The sequence below is a fragment of the Dipodomys ordii genome, unplaced genomic scaffold, assembly GCF_000151885.1.
Source record: "Dipodomys ordii isolate 6190 unplaced genomic scaffold, Dord_2.0 Scaffold17, whole genome shotgun sequence".
In the NCBI taxonomy this organism is placed as follows: Eukaryota; Metazoa; Chordata; class Mammalia; order Rodentia; family Heteromyidae; genus Dipodomys; species Dipodomys ordii.
In genome coordinates, this window is record NW_012267233.1 from 22,889,319 (window position 1) to 22,911,634 (window position 22,316).

At 34.4% G+C, this 22,316-nt stretch overlaps 1 protein-coding gene across 1 annotated transcript in view; it reads right to left on the reverse strand.

Annotated features, from left to right (window-relative positions):
• The window catches only part of Ralyl (RALY RNA binding protein-like), a 672,761-nt gene that overhangs the window by 339,590 nt on the left and 310,855 nt on the right, over window positions 1-22,316 (reverse strand). The window contains exon 2 of the mRNA XM_013012428.1: window positions 14,790-15,068. Within this exon, the coding sequence (XP_012867882.1) occupies window positions 14,790-15,045 (256 nt within the window). The 5' untranslated portion in view covers window positions 15,046-15,068. The remainder of the gene's footprint in view (window positions 1-14,789; window positions 15,069-22,316) is intronic.

Consider the following 22,316-nt stretch of genomic DNA (forward strand, 5'->3'; position numbering starts at 1 on the left):
AAGTAGTATTGAAAACATATTCAAGGTGATAAAGGATTGGACAATCAGATCACAAGTCACTTGCAGACATTTTTATTCCCAGGACTAAAGGATTTCTTGAAGATGAGCATTTTACTTACAACTATGCCCAACATGTTCTAGGAACTAAATAATATGTTCATTAGAACTAGTAAGATCTTGCTAAAGGATGCTTGGGAGTTTCTTATCTTGGCAAAAAATTCCTTACAATCTATACTACTGCTTTGCATAATTTAGGTTCAATGATCAAGTCAAGTAGCAATTTTAGAAGCGTAAATCAAAGTATCCAGGCTTTCCATCATCCACAGGGCCATGCATTTCCCTGCCTGACAGACCATCGCATCTGTAATTCATTCTATTGTAGAAGTTCACTAATTAGCAGTTGTTTACAGCATTTTTAATAGCTCTGTTTAATTACTAAAAACATGAGATGTGTGTTGTACTTTATAGTCTACAGAATAGCGGGCTTTTTTTTAAACACTTATTAACTGATGACAGTAAAGGATGAGGATGAATACTTATTAAATTATTACCAGACAGTATGTATATTTTTTGATAGTACAACTAAGAATAATTTACTGCAGCTTATGAAAACATTAGCAAGAAGTGCTGAGATTTTTGTGCATATGAAAACGTATTTTACTTAATATTCAGTACGCTTTAGGATTTTTATGGGCAAAAAGGAATTAAGTAATTCAGTCTACACATTAAAATTCTTTGAAGGTTAGTTAAGGAAAATGGTCTATAAACATAAGAATGTCACTATTATAAGCTTCTAATATGTATTTGCTTTATATATGCATTAAATGGAGGAGGAAACAAAGTCACTTATCTTGGATAGTTTGCAATTTTATTGATTTTTATACAATTCAAGAATTTCCACAGACTTGTAAATGGTTTTTTAAAAACATATAGAGTGACCATTTATATATACTATTCTAAATTTGATAACTAATGAGAATGGCTTTATAACATAAAATCTGTTAGAATATAGTATCTGCAAAGTACGAAGCTTTACTGAAGAGTTGATTAGTAGTCAGAAAAGGCTAGAATAGTTAATAATTTTAAAGATTAAAAAATCCAAAAATTTACTTATTCAAATATTTTCATTTGTTTACTGACACTACAGTTGAAGTTAGATGAATGGTTAATGCTTAATTCATCTCTTGGGAAGTAGAGGCCTTGTTAAATCATCATATTGAGTCATTGTGATTGTGATGTAATGAGCTCCATACTAACATCTTTGCTTGTTTATCGTCAGGACAAAGGCAAATGGTTATAAAAAGGGTATTTTTCTAAAGGTGTTGTTTAATAAGTGTTTAGGAATTTATTAAACAATGTGTTGTAAAACTGATTATCTGTATTTTTCATTTTACTATAGGCGCTCAGTCAGTCTATCCTTACTACAGGTTTAGACACTATCTAATTTGTACCTGAAGGTAGAAGAAGAATATTCATTAAAATGGAATAGGATGGATGCAAGATAGAACCTATGCACTTTTGTAGACAACAACTAGAGAGGCTACAGTTCATTATTTTTAAACAAGACCTTAGGGACATTTCAGAATTGTATATATTTGAAGATGCAGAGATTGGGCAATCTCAGAAGCCAGTGTTTCTTACTTAGCACTTCTTTGAAGAATTTTACTGTTTAATAGTGTTGAGACATGTGTGAATGGATTAAAATGGGCAAGAAGTCACACCACTGAAAGGCAATTATTTGAATATGCAAATGAAAAAAGGAATTTTTTAAAAAGCAATTAAGCTTTAAGATCAGTTTAAGATCAGTAGGTACAATAACCATATCAACTTTACAAACAGATCAACAAAGTTTTCTGATTCTTTGTTTATTTTTGTTTCTTTAATTTTATTTTATTGTAAAAATGCTGTAAAAAGGGGCAAGAGTTATGAGTAAGATAATGAATACATTTGTTTGTTTTGTTTGCTTATTTGTGAAGACAGAAGGTTTAAACTCCAGACCTCATATTCTGTCTCTGATTTTTGAGATTTTACTGGAAATGAAGTTTCATAGAATTTTCTCCTCTGTCTGCTTCAAAGGTTCAGCCTTCTGAGTAGGTAGGTGGGAATCTACCAACACTAATTCTGAGTTTAGTATAATTAAGAATTAAAACAACTTGGTGATACAATGGTATGTTAAAGTCATAAATACAATGGAATTTTTCTTGTGTTTATATTGTTTTATTTTTCCATGTAATTGGAAAAGGCTTTGTAAGAAATTATTATATTTCAAAATAACTGAAAATAACTGGAAATATTGGTTTTATAGAGTTATCTTATCTAAAACTATTGAGACATTGCAGAAAATAAATGTACTTTATTATGGCATTTTGATTAGTCTAAATAGTCACTTTCTAAGTGAGGGTGATATTTGCCCTCTAGAAGACATTCCATAATATTTAGATACATTGTTGCCTTGTTGATTGAAAGTAGGAATGATTCTAACATTATTCAATGCACAACTTAGGCCCCAGAAATCAGTAGTAACAATTTACTGCAGCCAAGGCTGAGGGACACTACCGGAAAATCTCAAAATGTATAGTCGCTATGTTACTTAAGCACATGGTATCATATGACAACATAAATACATAAATCTAAAAGAGTCAGCAAAAAGCTACAGCAAGTAGGATAAATCTGAAAACTCTCTTTATTCCAAGACTTGCTGTTTGCTGATGCCCCATTGAATTGAAATTCAGTAATTGGTAAACATACAAATGAATACATATGTCAACAAAGAATGAAAATAATATGCATATTTCAGGTCACATCTTATAAAGAATATAATAATAAGTCTAATCAGTAACAAATATAAATGGATTTTTTTGAGTAATCTATTCCCCATGGAAGGAGATTACTTGTGGAAAGAGTAGAGGGAGACAAGATTGATACCATTGAATGATGGGAAAATGCTTAACCCCGTCCCGATTAACTTTTCATTTCTACTCATTCACTCAACAGTAATTTTATTTCTAAAACATTTTATTATCTTTTTTGTTTGTACAAAGGAGTTGCCAGTTTATAAATACAATGCATTTTGACTCACTCCTTTCAACATTCTCATCTATTCCTCCTCAACAGTAACTTTGAAGATCTCCTCCTCTAGACAGAACATGTCTGCAAACTTATAGTCAGTTGTGCTAATAACTTATGGGGAGCAGTGACTGATTCCACTGTTATAGATCACAAAACAAGATGTGGGGAGATGAACACTTCAGGATGTTGAGCTTAGTGGCTAGACATAGATCACAGGAACTGTGTCTTTAAGGGTACACCTTATGGCAGCTTCTCTCTCCCTTTTCTTCTCCTCCATCCTCCTCCTCCACCTCCCCCTTCTGATGCTCTTCTCCTCTTCCTTTCACCCTCTCTTCTTCCCATCCCTCCCTATGTGTATCTCTCTCTTTTATTTCTAGTTCTCTGCCTCTAGGCAGAAAGCAGTGACAAGTTTTCCTCTTGCCATGATGTTCTGACTCCCAGAGACTCAAAGCAATAGAGCCCATTGGCTATGAACAAAAGCCTCTGAAATTATGAGCCAAAATATATCCTTGTTCTTTTGTTTGTTGTTGAGTTTTCTGCTGTCACAGTCATAGAAACACAGAAAGGCAGAATTTGTTTTTGACTAAAAATGTTTTCTACAGTTAATGACGTTTTTTGTTTTGTTTTGTTTGGTGCTATGTCATTTTCAAGCATTGTAACAGTGAAATAACCTAAAAGTAGAGAAATTACAAATGTTTATTTATATTATGAGTGTAATCAAGCCAGTACAATTAGTAGGTGGTTAAATTGGCACAGATCTAAACTCAGTCTAACCTGTGAATGATATTTTATGTGACTGATCCTAAAATGAATAGTCTGTATAAATCACTGTTAAAAGAGTTTTTACCTTTCACATAATGTGTTAGAAGGGAAAACCTTTCATTTACAAGAGTTAGATAAAAATAATAAATCCAAATTAATTAATTAATCCAAATTTAATGCAATATTAACTACAGATATGTATGTTTTCATCTTCTTAAGTTTAAATTTGGCTATTAATAAACTAGGTAAATAAGAAAGATGGCCAATAGACACATGAAGAAATGTTCAACCTCTCTAGCCATAAAAGAAATGCAAATCAAAACAACATTGAGATACCACCTCACCCCAGTTAGAATGGCTAAAATCAAGAACTCTAAATAACAACAGATGCTGGAGGGGATGTCTACAGAAGGGAACCTTACTTCATTGTTGGTGGGAGTGTAAACTTGTTCAACCACTTTGGAAAGTAGTATGGAGGTTCCTCAAAAGACTCCACATAGAGCTCCCCTATGACCCAGCAATCCCACTCTTGGGCATTTACCCAAATGTTCACAAACAAGACCACACTAAAGCTACCAGCAAGACTATGTTTATTGCAGCACTATTTATCTAGCTAAGCTATGGAACCAACCTAGATGCCCCTCAGTAGATGAATGGATCAAGAAAATGTGGTTTATATACACAATGGAATTCTATGCCTCCATCAGAAAAAATGATATTGCCCCATTTGTTAGGAAATGGAAAGACTTGGAAAAAATTATATTAAGTGAAGTAAGCCAGGCCCAAAGGAACATAGGCCCCATGGTTTCCCTTATTTGCAATATCTAGTATATGTCTGAGTCAAGCAGAAAAGGTCAGATAAGGTGATGTTAGGGAAATGAACCCTAAGATATGTATTCAAATGTTTTTTTTCTTTCATGCAATTGTTTCTAACACATTTATAAGATTATTTCTTTGTTGCTTTGTATGTCCCTCCTCCACAGTATAACCCCTGCTTTCACTGTATTTGATGTCGGTATAATTTGTGGTGGGGAAGGGGAAAAACAAATCATTTAAATAGGGATACAGGTGGACCCATTTCAACAATGAAATGTACAAGTTGTTATGTCGAAAACGAACTTTACAACTTTGGTGTAGGGGGGAAGGGGAGTGGGGATGATTGGGTGGGGGAGTAGGGGGAGGATGGAAAGGGATGCGGGATGCGGAGGGGAAAAAAAGGAGGAATTTACAATGCTTGATAAGAAATGTACTCATTATCTTACCCATGTAATTGTAACCCCTCTGTACAGTATTTTCACAATAAAAAATAAATTAAAAAAATAAACCTAGGTAAATAGAAATAGATACTAATAAGGATTTTAATTTTTGCAAGGTTTTTCATAATCATCAATGTTGTTAAATTCTGTTTTCTTTTTATTCTTCACCCTTTAAGTAATGTGGGTCACAATGCAGTCATTTGTTCTTTAAAAAAGTCCTACCTTTCTCTGTTCCATCACACTGTCAAAAAAAGAGTACTCTTTTCAAATTGTGTTTTAGAAATTATACTGAAAAAACAAAAGTGTACAAGACACTACATTACATTAGGGCTAACTTTTGTTTTATCTTCCTTACCTTATTTTACATTATAGGATTTGAACTTAGGACCTCTTGTTTGGTAGATAATAGAATTGGAAACATTCTTTAGAACTTAGGAAATAAGCATTTTTGCTTTTACTAAATTGCACTGTTAATAAATATAGAAGTCTAATCCCAAGGGAGTTATTACCCTAATTAAATTACTAATTTTCATGCTACATACCTATAAAGGAAGTAACCTCTAAAACAAAACTTTGCTTTCAATAACATACTTATCATGTTGATAAAGTATATAGTCCTTTGAACATGTTGAAGGTGTATAAACAAGTTCACTTATTTGCCTGTTGTTTTATAGAATTGTGTATTAATATAATAAGAGTTATAGATCCAAAAAACTGAAGCTAAACTAGTTCCCAAATGTTACGTTCCCATTTCTGAGCATCAGGTTTTACTCTATGCATTATAATTTTCAAATAACAGTGAACAGCTTTCCAAGAAGTATCTAATTTTATAAGAAATTGAAATGGATGTAAATTATTTATTATATAGATTATATAATTTGTACTTATATAAATTATTTAAATGTCTCCAAATCAGAATTTGATTGCATTTTTGTATAAGATGTTTCTTCTGAAATACATAGAACACTTTATAATACAACTAGACATACAGAATTCTTGATTTAAAAATTTTAGCCATACCATAATCAAGGGAATAAAATCCTACTGGCCAACCCTGCAATAGATAACTTGCAATTGGTTTCTGGAAGATTTTCATCAATGGACATGATCTCATAAAGACAGATAATGAACATTGGCAAGGTCAATTTTCTTTGCTACTCAACTGGAAGGCGATTCACTGGGCAGATGACACTGACTTAGAAAAAAATTATGTCTTTGAAACAGTGTATGTTAGTACTCATATACATGCTTTCATATATTAGAAATTCATATAAAATATTTGAATATATAGCCTTAGAAATTTGGGAATTATAATTGGCCTAGTGATGTTAACTTAAAAATATAATTAAAAAATATTGAACTTATTGGGACAGTTTAGGAAGGCCACAAACACCAAGATATTTTCTGTTACTATAAAAAGTATCTGGGCTGGGAAGGTGGCTCAGTGGTAGAGCGCTTGCCTTGCATGCATGAGGCCCTGGGCTCAATTCCTCAGCACCACATAAGCAGAAAAAGCTGGAAGTGGTGCTGTGGCTCAAGTGGTAGAGTGCTAACCTTGAGCTGAAGAGCTGAGGGACAGTGCCCTGGCCCAGAGTTCGGGCCCCATGACTGAACCCCCCCCCAAAATATCTGTGGCTGTTTTATAGAAAAATGTTTGAAGCCGGGTGCTGGTGGCTTCTAGCTACTCAGGAAGCTGAGAACTGAGGATTTCGGTTCAAAGCCAGCTCAGGTAGGAAAGTCTGTGAAATTCTTTTTTTTTTTAATTGTGAAAATACTGTACAGAGGGGTTACAATTACATGGGCAAGGTAATGAGTACATTTCTTATCAAGCATTGTTGCCTCCTCCTTTGATTCCTCTTCCCAAACCTTCTCATTTCCCCCCTCCCCTCATCCCGCCAAAGTTGTAAAGTTCTTTTTTCGACAAAACGACTTGTACATCTTATTATTGCAATGGGTCCACCTGTATTCCTATTTAAATGATTTATTTTTTCCTTCCCTTCCACAAATTATACCAACATCAAATACAGGGAAAGCATGGGACTTATGTTTCTTTGGGCCTGGCTTACTTCACTTATCTCCCATAAACTACCAGAAAACCAGAAGTGGCACTGTAGCTTAAGAGGTAGAGTGTTAGCCTTGAGCTGAAGAGCTGAGGGACAGCGCTCAGGGCCAGAGTTCAAGCCCCATGTCTAACAAAAAAAATGTTATTTAAGTCAGAGTTTGGGAAGAGACAGTGAGATAAATCAGAGCCTACTTTTCTGACCCTCTTGATACAGACTTCTTTCAAAAATTATTTCAACCAATGATAGTGATCTCCTGCAGGAGCTGCTGACTCTTCCCATAAGCTGTCCTGCATTTTCTGAGTATTTGATATGTCTAAATGTGACAGGTATAGTATGACCTTCTTATAATGGCAATAGTTAATGCTTCTACCATCATTTATGAGCCAAGCACAATTAAGAGAACCTACTGAAGAGAACTCTACATCAAGTGCAAATGGCTGTGTCAAGAGCAAGGAAGTGACAGGATTCAGCAACGGTAAGCAAGGTTCCTGTGCAAGCCCACCTTTGGAGTATAAGATTTATCCTTGTGTACTGAGAAGAGCAGTCAAGGAGCCCTGTGCCTTGCCCTAAATCCTTTGTATTCAAGCCAAGCCTCAATAAAAAAATAGTTCAGAGGGTATACATTGCCTCTTTATTATTTCTACTTAATCTGAGCAAAGGAACTCTTCTAATTGCCAAGTAACACCAAAATGAGATGATCGCATTCTAAAGAGCTGCAGTGGCAGTCTTGAGTGCCTCTGTGATCATTTGAGAGCTAAACACAGATAGGACAACCCACTGAAGAGAACTCTACTGCAGGTTTGGCAATAGCTTATCCAAAGTAGCCAGAAACAAAATTAACCCACAAAAATTAACCCACAAAAATCTGCTTCTGTATACCAACAATGCACAAATAGAGAGGGTTATCAGAAAAACAACTCCATTCACAAAAACCTAAAAAGTCTAGGAATAAACATAAACCAAGAAGCAAAAGACCTTTATAGTGAAAACTATAAAAGTTTGAAGAAAGAAATCAAAGATGACATTAGGAAATGAAAACACTTTCCTTATTCATGGATAGGTAGAATGAATATTGTAAAAATGACATACAAATTTAATGTAATCACCATCAAAATCTGAATGGAGTTCTTTACTAAAATGAACAATCCAAAAGTTCAAATGGAACAAAAAAAGACATCAAAAAGCCAAAACAATTCTAAGGACAAAAGTAACACTAGTGGTATCATGATCCCAGACCTCATGATCTACTGTAGAGCTATAGTAACAAAACCAGCTTGGTGTTGTCACAAAAATAAATCTAAAGATCAATAGAATAAACTAAAAGACTCACAAATAAAATCACATAATTAACAGTTATCTCATATTTTATAGGAGCATTAAAGATACACAGTAGAAAAAAAGATAGCCTCTTCAATAATTGGTATTGGAAAACTGAGTATCCCTATGCAGAAAACTAAAAGTAGATCCCTGTTTGTCACCATGCATAAATATCAACTCAGATAAATAAAAGACCTCAATGTCAGAACTGAAACTTTGAAACTACTGCAAGAGGAAGGAGAAGAAACATTAGATCTTATAGGCATGGGCAAAACTTTCTAAAAAGAGTCCCAGGGACATACCAGATAGGAGAGTGACGTGACAAATGGGATTAAATCAAACTAAAATGTTTCTGAATAGTAAAGGACATAATTACTAAACTAGAAAGACAGCTATCAGACTGGGAAAAGATCTTTACCAGCAATATATTAGATAAAGGCCTAACACCCAAAATATATGAGGCGCTCAAGAAACTACACCCTCTCAAACTAATAAGCCAATCACTAATTGGGGAAAGAAGTTAAGGAGAGACTTCTCAGAAGATGAAATAAGAATGGCAAAGAAACACATGAGGAAATGCTCATCATCCCTGGCCATAAAGGAAATGAAAATCAAAGCAACTCAGATTCCATCTCTTCCCAATTAGATTGGCCAATATTATGAATTTGAACAACAACAAATGTTGGCGGGGAAGTGGGGGAAGAGGAACCCTATTGCACTGTTAGTAGGAATGTTAACTAGCCAATCTGGACAGCATTCTGGAGGTTCCTCCAAAAACTAAACACAGATCTTTCATATGACCCAGCTATACCATTCTTGGGCATCTACCTGAACATCACAGCCAGCCTACCATAAGACACTTGCACACCAGTGTTCATTGCTGCACTATTCACAATAGCCAAGTTATGGAAACAGTCCAGATGGCCTATAATAAATGAGTGTATCCAAAAAAATGTAGAAGCTATACACAATGGAGCGATCAGAAAGAATAATATTATGTCATTTGCAGGGAAATGGATAGACCTGGAACAAACTGTGTTAAGTGAGGTAAGCCAGGCTCAGAGAGAAAAATGGTCCATGTTCTCTCTCATATGCTGAAGCTAGATCTAAAATGCACTGGGTCATAATAAATTATACAGGTCTCTAGGCATTCACCCACAGTGCAACAAAAGGAAGACATTCTTAGGAAATTACAATGCCTATGTGCATTTGGTCATATAAAATAATATTTATCAAAATGAACTCCAGGAAATGGAACAAGAAGTTTTTTTAATTTATTTTTAAGTTTTTCTTTTCCTTTCTTTTTGTCTTGTCAATATGTCTTTGGGAGTGTAAAGGGAGGCACAGAAATTGAAAAACAATGGGTAAAATATGCAGCAATGGTACTCCCTGACAATGCTGAAAATGAACTCCACAGTACAATTTGTGGATGACATAGAGAGGAAAACTGAGATGGGGGGTGGGAAGGAGGGAAGGGGTGACATTTCCCAAAGAAAAAGCATTTTTTGCCTGACATATAACTGTAGCCCTTCTGTTTATTCATTTTCAAACTTAAAAAATTCGCTAGATTTTGCCTTTTCACAATTCTATTACAAATAGAGCAAAGGTACCCAGGGCAGATTTGCAAAATGACAGCATGAAACCAGCATGGTACCACCTTTGGGGAAGGCCATTGGAAGTAACCACAGCAGAAACATGGATAGGAGGGAGAGTTCATATGAAACAGATAGGAAAAGAGAGTAAGCGAAGGGACCACCCCTTGGATACAACTCTAACGGGTCCCATTGCAACAAAGACCTCGCTTACTCCTGAACTCCAGGGTTTGATGTAGATTTTTGTCCAGTCTCTTCTGTCCACCTCATTTGTGGCCTTATGTAACTCCTAATGTGTCTTCTCTTTTTTTGACTTAGGTCAGCATGCCAAGCTCCACTGTCTTTTTGGCCAAAAAGTGAACCCAGGAGTTCTGGTTTTCTGTGATGAAGCCACTGCTTACAAGAATTTAAAATTGTTTCTTCCTTTAGCATTGACTATGACTATGATGAGCTCTGTCTTCATGACCTGGAGTGTGAACATGTGGACCATCAAGATGCAAAAGAATCCAGTGAGCACAAGCCCATCTACCTACCTGATACTGTCACTATTGATGAACGCCTGTCCAGGGGAGTCGAGGGTGAAGGACAACTGGCCAGAACAACAGCTGGTGCTGAGAAGACAGCAACCTTGGTGCAGGCATAGGTTTGGTCCACATGGAAACCCAGACTAAGAGGGAGTATTGTAAGCCATTTGGAGGTGAAGGAAAACAAGCAGCACAGCTAACTGACCAAATCTGAAGGCTTGCACACAAGGAAAACATGCATAAAGGACACCCAGCAAGTGAGCACCAGAGAACCCAGGAAAAGTTTTGTTTTGGACCTCTGTGAAGAAGGCTTTTCAGGGCACATGTATTTCTTCCCAGATCTCTATATGATGAGCCTATCCATTTCTATAAGTTTAAAACTATTTGTATTGTCCCATAATCAATAATCTTGGCCCAATTTTCTTCACTAATTTTGGGCCCGTGTATGTGAGATGTTTTACTAACACATAAACCTGGATATCTTTAGGCATACATATTAATTGTAATAGTATATATTCAGTTCTGAATGCATTGCTTTCTTTCAAAAGCTCTTTCACTTTAGAAAATAATCTTTTCAAGATTTGCACAACTATCCAACAAAGAACAAAATCCAGAAATATACCCTCATTCTCAAATCTTCTTGCTTTCTCACCCACTGTGTCAGCTTGTTGTTAATTCCCTTTGCCTTTTTCATCTTGAAGAGTAGACTCCTAGCCTGTGTCACTCTGTTTCTTGTGTTGTGGCACAGTAACCCATCCATCACGCTGCTGGGAGATTCTTTCAATATATGACATTTCAACAAATTATTCCTCATCTTAAATCTGTCAGTGGCTCTCCTATTTGCACCATCAAAATAGTGATTAATTATATTACTCACTTATAAAAGACTCATTTTTATTTTAAAGGTATATATATATCTATCTATATATATTCATAAAATATTAAGAACTCACTGGGATGTTAAATTTTTCCCAGTACTATTGATGTTTAAACTAATCCTTGTTATATGAAAAGATTTTTTTTTGGGGTCCTGTCGTGGGGCCTGAACTCTGGGCCTGGGCGCTGTCCTCAGCTCTTCAGCTCAAGGCTAGCGCTCTACCCCTTGAGCCACAGTGCCACTTCCGGGTTTTTTCTTTTTGCTTATGTGGTGCTGAGGAATCGAACCCAGGGCCTCTGGCATGCAAGGCAAGTGCTCTACCACTGAGCCACCTTCCCAGCCCTGAAAAGATTTTTAAACACATAATGAAAATACTTTTTCAGAAGCTATACAATAAAAAGCACCATTTAAGAGCAAATATAGTAAATGTATGGCTTTCTCAGTATTATTTACTACCCGTGGCAATAAGAGAGGAGAACACTCAGCTGGGCTGGGACACATGAAGTTAATATTGATTTTATGTGATGACAATCTGTTATTTTGCCCATGACCAATTTACTTCACATTAGAGCGATCCCATGTGTTCATGGTGCCACAAACTATGATGACTCTTTAGAATTATAAAGTAAATGATTGGTTTAATGGAATCTATGGTTTATTCAGCACTATAAAACAAATGTATAATACTTAAAGTCAAAGAGTGGATATACAGCCTGGAATGAAAAATTTTACCTGAGGTAAGAAATAATTTCCTAGGGGGAATACTTGGGTGACATGCTGTTGCTTGAATTTCTGGTGATACAATTTAAGAAAAAGGTGGGCTTATTCAGACATTTGATCAGAAATGTGAAGTTATTAGTTAAATTCTAAATCACTTGCATTGTATGAAAGAAGTCATTTAGCTTAGGCAGAAGAACTGAGAAACTAGATTTCAACTTAAAGAATAATGTCTTTAACTTGGATTTGTGCACAAAGTATGATGAAATTGTATGCTCTAGAGATTATCCTGAGGACAAAATGAAGAAAGAATCCAAGAAGAAGGCTTGAGAATGAGAAATAGTATTTTCTTGGAGGCATAGTTTAAATCTGTCTCTCAAAAGCAATCTGATGTCATCACTTTTCTTCATTGGGTTTGTAAAAGTGAAGCACTAAATTTTTACAGTGGATATTTCTCTTTCTCCAATGCATTCTTCTAAATAAAACAGCAATCAGCTAAATGGTAAAATAAATTGGACTCTAGAAAAATTATAGTTCATTTGAGGGAATCATACTTTTAAATGACCTTATATTTATAATCATCTTTTGGGAAAAATTTCAGTAATAACTAAATGCAGTTCCTAAATGATGTTCTAGTTTCATAGCAATCAGAACCTAGAAAATAAATGGAGTTTTTACTTAAAATGAGTTGGTATGTCACTCAAGATAAACTGGAAGTCTATTCGCCTGGCTTAGCCTTCTGGTTTTTGTGTTTATAGGAATGCACTACTATGCCCAGCACCAAATAGTTTTCTTAATTTTTATATGATTTGTTAACAAAATATTTATACTATTTGTCTAACATCATTTCTTAACAGTTTCTTTTTTTTGAGCGGGGTGGGAACTAGTGTTTTGATTCAGTCTGGCACTTGTTAGGAAGATGCTTTAACTACTTGAGCCATAGTCCTAGGTCTTTTAAGCCTTAGTTACTTTCAGAAAAGGTTTCATATTTTTTTCATATGTTTTGTTTGTTTTTTCCTTAGGGTGAGCCTCGAGCTATAATTCACATGACTCATTTCCTACATAGCCAGCATTATAGGCATCACCACACCTGAATATTTTGTTGTGTTGAGATCTTGTTACCTTTTTGTATTTCTGGTCTCAAACAAGGATTCTTCTGATATCTTTCTCCTGAGTAGCTAAGATTATAGTAGTGCTCCACTACTTACAACTCAACTTCTTTGCACTTTTATTTATGGTATTTCCTTTAGATGCTCTTTTGACTTCATGTTTGTGAATATGAGAAAGATAGCATCATACATTAAAACGTTTCTTCCAGATATCTACTGATAGACTGTGAGCATAGCACACAATGAAATAATGAACAAATAATTAGAAAAATGAATAGCAAGCCAATGCCTTTGAAGTAGGAACAATCTGGTGAAGACTGAGTTATGTCAAGGTAGCCATCATTACTTCAACAGTGGGAAGGCAGAGAGAACATTGGTATGGGATTGAAGGGGTGACAGTACAGGGCACTGTGAGGTATTTTCGGAATGGTGTGAAAGGTATTGGTGTTACTCTGTATGATAGAGGCCTGAGGAGTGTTAAAGCAACTTAGTGACATAATCTAATTGGTGCTTTTGAAAGGTCACTGGCAAGAGTAGGAAGACAGCAGCTGGAAGAACTTCCGGTTGTCCACTGGAGAACTGTAGGAGCTGGCCTGTAGTGCAGATTGCAAAGGTGGTTGGCAATGCTGGAATATAGTGACAAGAAGAGCCCATGATGGAAATGTGTTTAGAATGTAAGGGGAAGTTTTGAAATATTAGGTAAATTTAGGTTCCACACGTTGTGTGAGGGAGTCTTAGTAGTCAAACAGGAAAGTCAAGAGTTTTGTTCTAAGATCTGATAATCAAAAGAAAATTGTGCAATCATTTTGGAGTGTGAATCTGGACAGGATATCAGATATGAATTATAAATCATTGATACACTGATGATAAATGTTACCATTTGAGAAAATAGCTAAAGGTAATTTAATTTTTATGGTTTAACTTTATATTAAAGTATAAAATATTTTCTCTCATGTTTACATATTATAGCTTTATCTTATCTTTGAAAAGAATGTATTATTCCTTAGACATTAGGCACCAATATGATAACTATGCATGATTGAATTGTCAAGGTGTACAAGACTTCTAGCTGAGAAAGTGAGTTAAACCCCTTTCCAGTTCTAGAAAAGTTATTTCTTCTGTACTCTTTCCCCTTACCTACTCAAACTAAAGCAAATGATATTGTCTCTCAGAGAAAACAGCAAGCAAAGTCTTTTTTGGTTAGTACACTGTTTTGTGGAAGATACATGACATATCAAGTTAACTATGATAGAATTTTATCATTTGCGTGACTCTTCTAGGATTAGCAGTGGTACTCCAAAACATCTTTGATCTCAAGTCTACACATCTGCAGAAAAGTATTGCACCTAGCTAAAAAGCAATACCTGAACAAAAAAGCAACACGAACTATAACTATTAAAGACTATTAATGATTAAGGAAGTAACAGAAATGGTGCTTATGGGCTTCGAAAATAATGAAACCATAGTCAGATATGAGAATCTTTCACAATGTGGTTTACTTACCAAGTGGTTGGCCTGCAATGATCCTGGCATTTTCTCCAGCCACTGCGGCTCTTGCATGTCGCTCACTCATGTACTGTACAAACGCATAACCTTTATGAACCGAGCATCCCACTATCTTTCCATACTTAGAAAAAATGGCTTCGATATCAACTTTCTTAACAATGGCCGTATTCAGATTGCCAATGAAAACGCGGGAGTTGATAGACTTGGGATCGTTCTTATTGGTGACATTGCTGGTCTGTGTTTTGCCAGTCATGGTTGGCTCAGCTTGTGTTAATCCTTAAGCAAACAAACAAAGAAACACAACGAATCAGAAAGTAAATAATTACATTCAATAGATGTCACTGGCTTTTTAATAGGCTTTCAATATTGTGCTCAGGAAAACCTCAACCCCTAAGTGTTTCTGATTTTCTTGAAAAGAAAAAATTAGAAATATAAAAGGTACACATTGCATGGCTAAGAGCAGTAGAAAAAAGTCAAAAAATTACATAATATTATTTTAAATAAATTGCTTAGTTATGCAATATCAGTCCTATATGATGACTAAACATTTTGTAGTTGTTTTTTATTGTCAAGGTGATGTACAGAGGGATTACAGTTACATAAGTAAGATAACAAGTACACTAAATACATATCTTGTAAAACTTGTTACCTCTTCCCTCATTTTTTTTCTCCCACTTTCTCTCCTCCCTCAACCCCCTCCCAAATTGTGCAGATTATTTTCAACATATTGTCTTGTGAATATCACTGTTGCGTTGGTTACCCTCTCATCCATTTTACTTTTAAATATACCTGGGTTCCAAAACATAATTTGAGGAATAAACAACATCACTCTAAAAATGAAAAAAATCAACATGAAATTTCTGCATTTTGTATAATAGGAATATGTATTAGTTTTAGCATGAGAACCACAGCAGAATTGATTTCATCAAAGGCTGTGTTAGAGAAGAAATAAGGCATTAACATTGGAAGTTCAATTAAAAAAGTTAACATGAGGATTTTACAAGTTTGCAAATGAGAGATTTTAAAAGAAATCTGTACATGCCACTTAACTGAAGTTGTCAATTTAAAACAAACACATAAAGGGGGAAAAAGTTGTGCAACCACTGTACAATGATCAGCAAATTAACAGTCTGGGTAACTGCTGAAATTTGATCCCTTAACTTAAAAGCTCCTTTGCTGCATAAGGACCTATAATACTTTTAAAAGACATTTCTTAAACTTGAGAAAATGCTTACTTGTATATAATTGAACTTAGTAAAACTTTATTTCTCAATGCTCTAGCATTTACAGATTTAGTCTGAAGGTCCTAAAATTTATTTAGCAATATTTATTGTCTTTATTTTTCCAGGAATTATCTTCTACAATACCTATGAATTTAAAGAATTATTTATAGTAAAACTAAAATTTCTAAGTTTACATTTTCTGTCGTTGATGATCATTGTTGAGCATTGGCTAATTGATATACTTTGTCAATTACATATTTATATGAAGACTGTCTTTAAAAATATTATGGCTATAAAAGTAACAAGTGCATCTGATTTTTAAGAATCACTTTAAATGACATTTCTAAATTAAGCATTAAGGTGGTAGAAGTCTTAAAGGCATGTAAATTGGATATGCTTAAAATTTCACATGTTATGCATTTAAACAAGGTACTTTTGAAATCAAGAGCAGCCAGGTAACATAGAAATGTTTCGAATAATGTTGTTCATTATTACATTGAAGGTTATTAAAGCTTTGTTTCAAATGATCCTCAGCATTGGATAAACGTCCTTATAATGAAACTTGATTTAATAAACAAAACATTAAGCTGTTTATGTGGAAATTAGAAACAGTGACATGCTGCCTTGCAATGTTTCAATTTAGCTACATTTAAATGATTCCTTTGTAAAATTATCCAGGTTAGGATTATAGATGAAAAATACTTCAGTTTGAGCTGTTGTATATCTTAAGACAAATGCATAAAAATGTAAGAAATAAAAGAAGGCTTGGGTATGAAAAAATCTTTGTTTCTTTATGTAATTTTATGTAGGCTCCTTTACTTACAAGTACAGCCCAGCATAAGAAATACAATCCATAGAAATCATTAATTTCTTTTATTCTGTCTTGTGATAAATAGTTTTGGAAATACCATACCCTTTATATTTTCAAAGATAAACAGTTCTTATGTCTGACATTTTCTTTCCTAGACAGAGATATACTGGTTAAAATGCAAACAAAAATCAATAGAATAGGTCAGACCCATGGCTTATCTGGTTCAGTTGTCTATAATTGCCAGTGGTCTTAAGGCCATTTAATTTGAAGGACATTTCTAATCTGAGTTATCCTTTTAAATACCAGTAGTAGACCTCTGACATCATCCTTTAACTGCATGTGGATAACTCTAATTACTAACTTCAATCTACCAACATGTGATGGTAATTAATTAGTAACAAATATTCAGCTCCCTAAAAGTCTACATGTATCTAGTATCTACCCACATAGATTGACTTGCCCGACTCTATCGGTATTTAGGAAAATGAAAGAGTACTGTTGTGGTTGTATATTATCATTACAACATTCCTTAAAATCAAGCTTTGACTTGATTACAAATGTTCTATTACTTGATTACTAGTGTACTACTTAGCATGTGTGCCTCTATTACATGAATATTCAGCCAGTGGAGGAAGGACTTCCACTTGGAGCTCTGATGGAACAAGAGGGACTAAATTCAGCTTTGCAATTTACACAGCTTCATTACCAGGTGAAGGCAGAGGAAGCAACTTTGTTCAGATATGAAAGCACAAACCGTGTAGAGCCATACTATGTGAACAGAAAGAATGCAAGGCCTTGGATAGTTCTGGCTTTCTGCTTGGAGAGCAGATTTCTCGTCACACAACAGTAGAGAATGGCTCAGTGAGGACAGGTTGCAAGCAGAGACAGTGATTCCCAGAGAAGTTGGAAATTTATCATAGAGTGTTCTTGAGACAGAGAGCTTTACAGAGAAATATATACACAAATTCATTGAATTTATGCTGATCCATAAGACAAACCTGCCCAAAGATAAAATGACAGATGCCTGGCTATGAAGCTACTGGAAAATTGTGAACTAATAAGTCCAAAGACTCACAAAAGACTGTATCATTCAGGTCATTTCCAGGAACAGGGAGGGGTTCAATCTGACTCCTGGGAACATTATTGGACACTGAAGGAATTGGACCTGGTAATGGAGATAGAGTTAAAGATGCTCTAGGGCTACCCTAGCAAATATAAAAGTAAGATGATCACCTTAAAACAATCCAAATGCCTATGAGAAAAAAAGCATGCTTCTTTAAAAAAACAAGAGCCCAACAATGTGAACTATACCACATCAGCATCAAAATCTCCAATAGACACTACAAATTTTAATAAATCTGACCTATGAACAAGAGAGAAATAAAAGATGTAAGAATGAATCAAATGGAACTTTTGAAGATAAAAACTATCATGCTTCCAATTTTAAATGAAATTCACTTGATGGCCATTACAGGTGATATGACTGTAGAAGAACAATATGTGTATTCAAAGTTGCATAGCGAGTGCCTAAAATGTATTATAGAAAGAAAGCACCAAGACAAAAATCTTAATAGAACCTCAGTTAGCTTAGTGGATAGCATTAAGCCATTATATAATACATATATTTATATATAAGAGTATATATGTTTATCTTTCTCAGACACACACACACACACACACACACACACATATATAAAACTTAGTGAATTATAAGGAGAATAAACACATAGAAAATATAACTTAGTGAATTATAAGGAGAATAAACACATAGAAATCCATTAGGGATTCATTGTAATCATATTAGTGAAAATCAGTGAGAAAGAGAAAAATCTGACTACTGTTAGTCTCTGGGAAAATACCTACATTGTAATGGGGGAAAAAACAAGGACATCACAGGCAAAGAAATGTGACAACAAAACAAAAAAGGAAAGGAGGAAATGATTGTTGTAATTAAAAATATTTTGTAATTTGGAAGTTAACATGGAACTAAGATGTGTTTATAAAAGGTCCTGTAAAATGAAAATTACGATGCTAAGCTGTTATCTCATAGAATTTTCTATAGTGTAAGAAATATTCCCTCTTTGTGTAACTCAAAAATAGAACATGGCTTCTTGAAATGTAGCATGTGTAATTTGAGGAAATTAACCTCGATAACTTTGTTGCTTTACCCAATAAAGTTGAATGAGGCCTTAGCCTTTAAATTTGTAGTAAATTAAAAGTTATATGATCTTTTATTTATAATTCATACCTAGAGAATAAAGATGCTTTTGTTCTTACAAATTTAGAATTTTCATAGTGTTAGCTATATTCTACAAAAACAATAGCAAAACAAAAGAGGAGGCAACAATGCTTGATAAGAAATGTACTCATTACCTTGCTCAAACTGTAATCCCTCTGTACAGTATTTTCATAACAAAAACTTATTAATAAAAAAGAAAAACATAGCAAAAACTTTAAGTAGTTTGTGTATGAGAATTAATTTAGGAAATTGAAGCTTTTCATTCTAGAAATATCACATGAAGAAATTGAATGCTCTATACAATTATAAAAAATTGCAAAGAATTAGTTCAACCTTTGCCATTTGGATCTGAATTAGAGTTCTCTCCTTGAATCCTGGAGGCATTAATTATCAATCAAAGTTAGGAATAAGGCATGCTGTAGAGAAAATGTTTTTGTTGGAGTAGACAAAAATAACAAACTGTAATTCTTTATATCCCCAGACTTACTGGTTCTGAATTTCCAATCTATGTTTTAGAGTCCCCAAGACACTTACTGAATAGAGAATGAACAATAGCAATTCAAGAGAGTCATACAACAATAGTAATACACACAATAATCAAGAACTAAAATGAAAGGCATACATAAAATGATAAGAACAAATTGTACTCTAAAGTTTTATATGGTGGAATCTAAAGCTATCCTCAGATAAATATTGTAATGTAATATAAAACAAAAAGTGGCAAGATATATAAACTGAGTTTGTAATTTCTGAGAAAGAGGAAAAGCACAAAAGACAGAGATGAAGGAGAGAGAAAAAGATCATATTTAATTGAGAAGATCACAAAAATTCTTAAATTTGAATTAATCATTAAAATATAAGAATTCAACAGACATAATTAATTTCTTAACATACATAAGAGCACAGTTATTTTGAAAATATTTGTAAACTCATCTACATTTACACATAGTAGAATTTTTCATTAAACATGTTAACATTAATTCCTTATACTCAGAAAATGGGGAAAAGAATTGAAATAAAGTAATAGAAGCATATCTTCATGGAAAAATAAACCAAAAATGAAAGAAAAGACCTCAAACTAAAGAAAAAAATGTAATATTCTTTTGTAAAATATTTTGTGTCCATTTTGAAATGAAGAAACCACCAAACCATATTTGATGATACGGTTGCTATTCCTGAAATATTAAAATTACAATGATTCCAATATTATTTCAAAAGGCTTCCTGAAACAAATCAACTGTTTAGTTTTTTAAATTAAAGATTTGTAGAACCTGTAAATTTGAAAAGTAATGTATACTCGTTTAGTTTTTTTAAAAAAACTAAAGATTTGTGGCACCTGTAAATTTGAAAAGTAATAAATACTTTGTGTGTGTGTATGTGTCTATCCTTGGGCTTGAACTCTGAGCCTGAGCACTATCTCTGAGTTTTTGTGCTCAAGGCTAGCACTCTACTATGTTAGCCGTAACTCCACATCTGGCTTTTTTTTTTGGGAATTAATTGAAGAGTCTTGCTAGCTTTACTGCATGGGCTGGCTTTGGACCATGTTACTCAGACTCCTGAGTAGCTAAGATTATAGGAGTAGCCACTAGCACCTGGCTGTAATGTACACATGTTAAGGAAAATAAAATGTTATTCTAGCTTCAAGACTTATGGAAGCTTAATTTGTGTATAATTTATAATATTTAGAAAAAACTATAATTCTAGCTACCAAGCTACAATGGTCAGAATTTCCATATTAATATCATTATTAATAATGTGAACATTCATATATTATTAAAGAAACTTATTAGACACAACTTAAAATTTGTATATATGCATATAATATACGTATGTATATATATATATATATATATATACATATATCTATCTAATTGCACTTTTTCAAAAGTAAACCTAACAGGTATTTCAAATTTCTTTAGATCATAAATTATCTGAGATGACCTCTAGCAAAATTAGTAAGAATGAATTTCCCAAATTTATAGGATGGACAGTATCAGTTATCATTACCAAACTACTCTCCAAAAATTTTGATCTTTTTAACACTTTCAGGAGTAGAATTAGAAAGTGTCTAGCTTAGCATGTTCAAAGCAGTTTTAATACTTGCCAGCTCTTCTCTTAAGCCTACACTTATGATAAACTAAGAATGATAAACTAAGAAATAGATGCTCTGGTCTTAATGGTAAAATAAGTTCCCGGGTTGAAACATAACTTGTTTGGCGTTTAGACCCTAGTAGGTAGGAAACAGCAGACAACTGAGAGAGTGGAAAGGAAAGTAAATATAGTGAAGATATTTAATATACATGTGTGAACAAAGAAAACTTGGTGAGACTAGTTTGGGAAGGTAGATGGGGATATAGGGAAAATGGCAGAGTGAGTAATTTAAGAGCAAGAAGCGTTGCCTATGTACATGAACTTAAAAATGACACTCTAGCTGGGCACCTGTAGCTCACACCTATAATCCTAGATACTCAGGAAACTGACATCTGAGGACCATGGTTCAAAGCCAGCCCAGTCAGTAAAATGTTTAAGACTCTTTTTTTTTTTTTTTGGTTTGGTAGTGGGGCCTGAACGCTGGGCCTGGGCACCGTCCTTCAGCTCATCAGCTCAAGGCTAACATTCTACCACTTGAACCACAGTACCACTCCTCACTTTATCTGCTTATGTGGCCATAAGGAATTGAACCCAGGGCCTCATTATGCAAGGCAAGCACTCCATCATTGAGCCACCTTTCCAGCCCTGCTTAAGACTCAAAGGGATGGGAAGGGGAAACAAAGGAGGAGGTTACAATGCTTGATAAGAAATGTACTCATTGTCTTGCCCATGTAATTGTAACCCCTCTGTACAGTAGTTTTACAATAAAAAAAGAAAAAAAAGACTCTTTATCTCCAATAAATTACTCAGAAAAATCCCCAAGTAGAACTGTAGCTTAAATAGTAGAGTGCTAGCCTTGAGCCAAAAAGAGGCTCCGGGACAGAGCCCAGGCTCTGAGTTAAAGCCCCAGGGCACACTCTCTCCCTCTCTCTCTCTCTCTCTCTCTCTCTCTCTCTCTCTCTCTCTCTCACACACACACACACACACACAGAATTAACAGGTAATAGGTAGGGCTGGGCTTAATTGTGCACATTGCTATTTCCAGAACATGAGATCCAAGGCTTACTTGCTAAAGTATGAGACTGTACCTGAAAAATCAACTGAAAATAAAGTACTGGGAATTGGGGGTGTAGTTCAACTGGTAGATCACTTGCCTTACA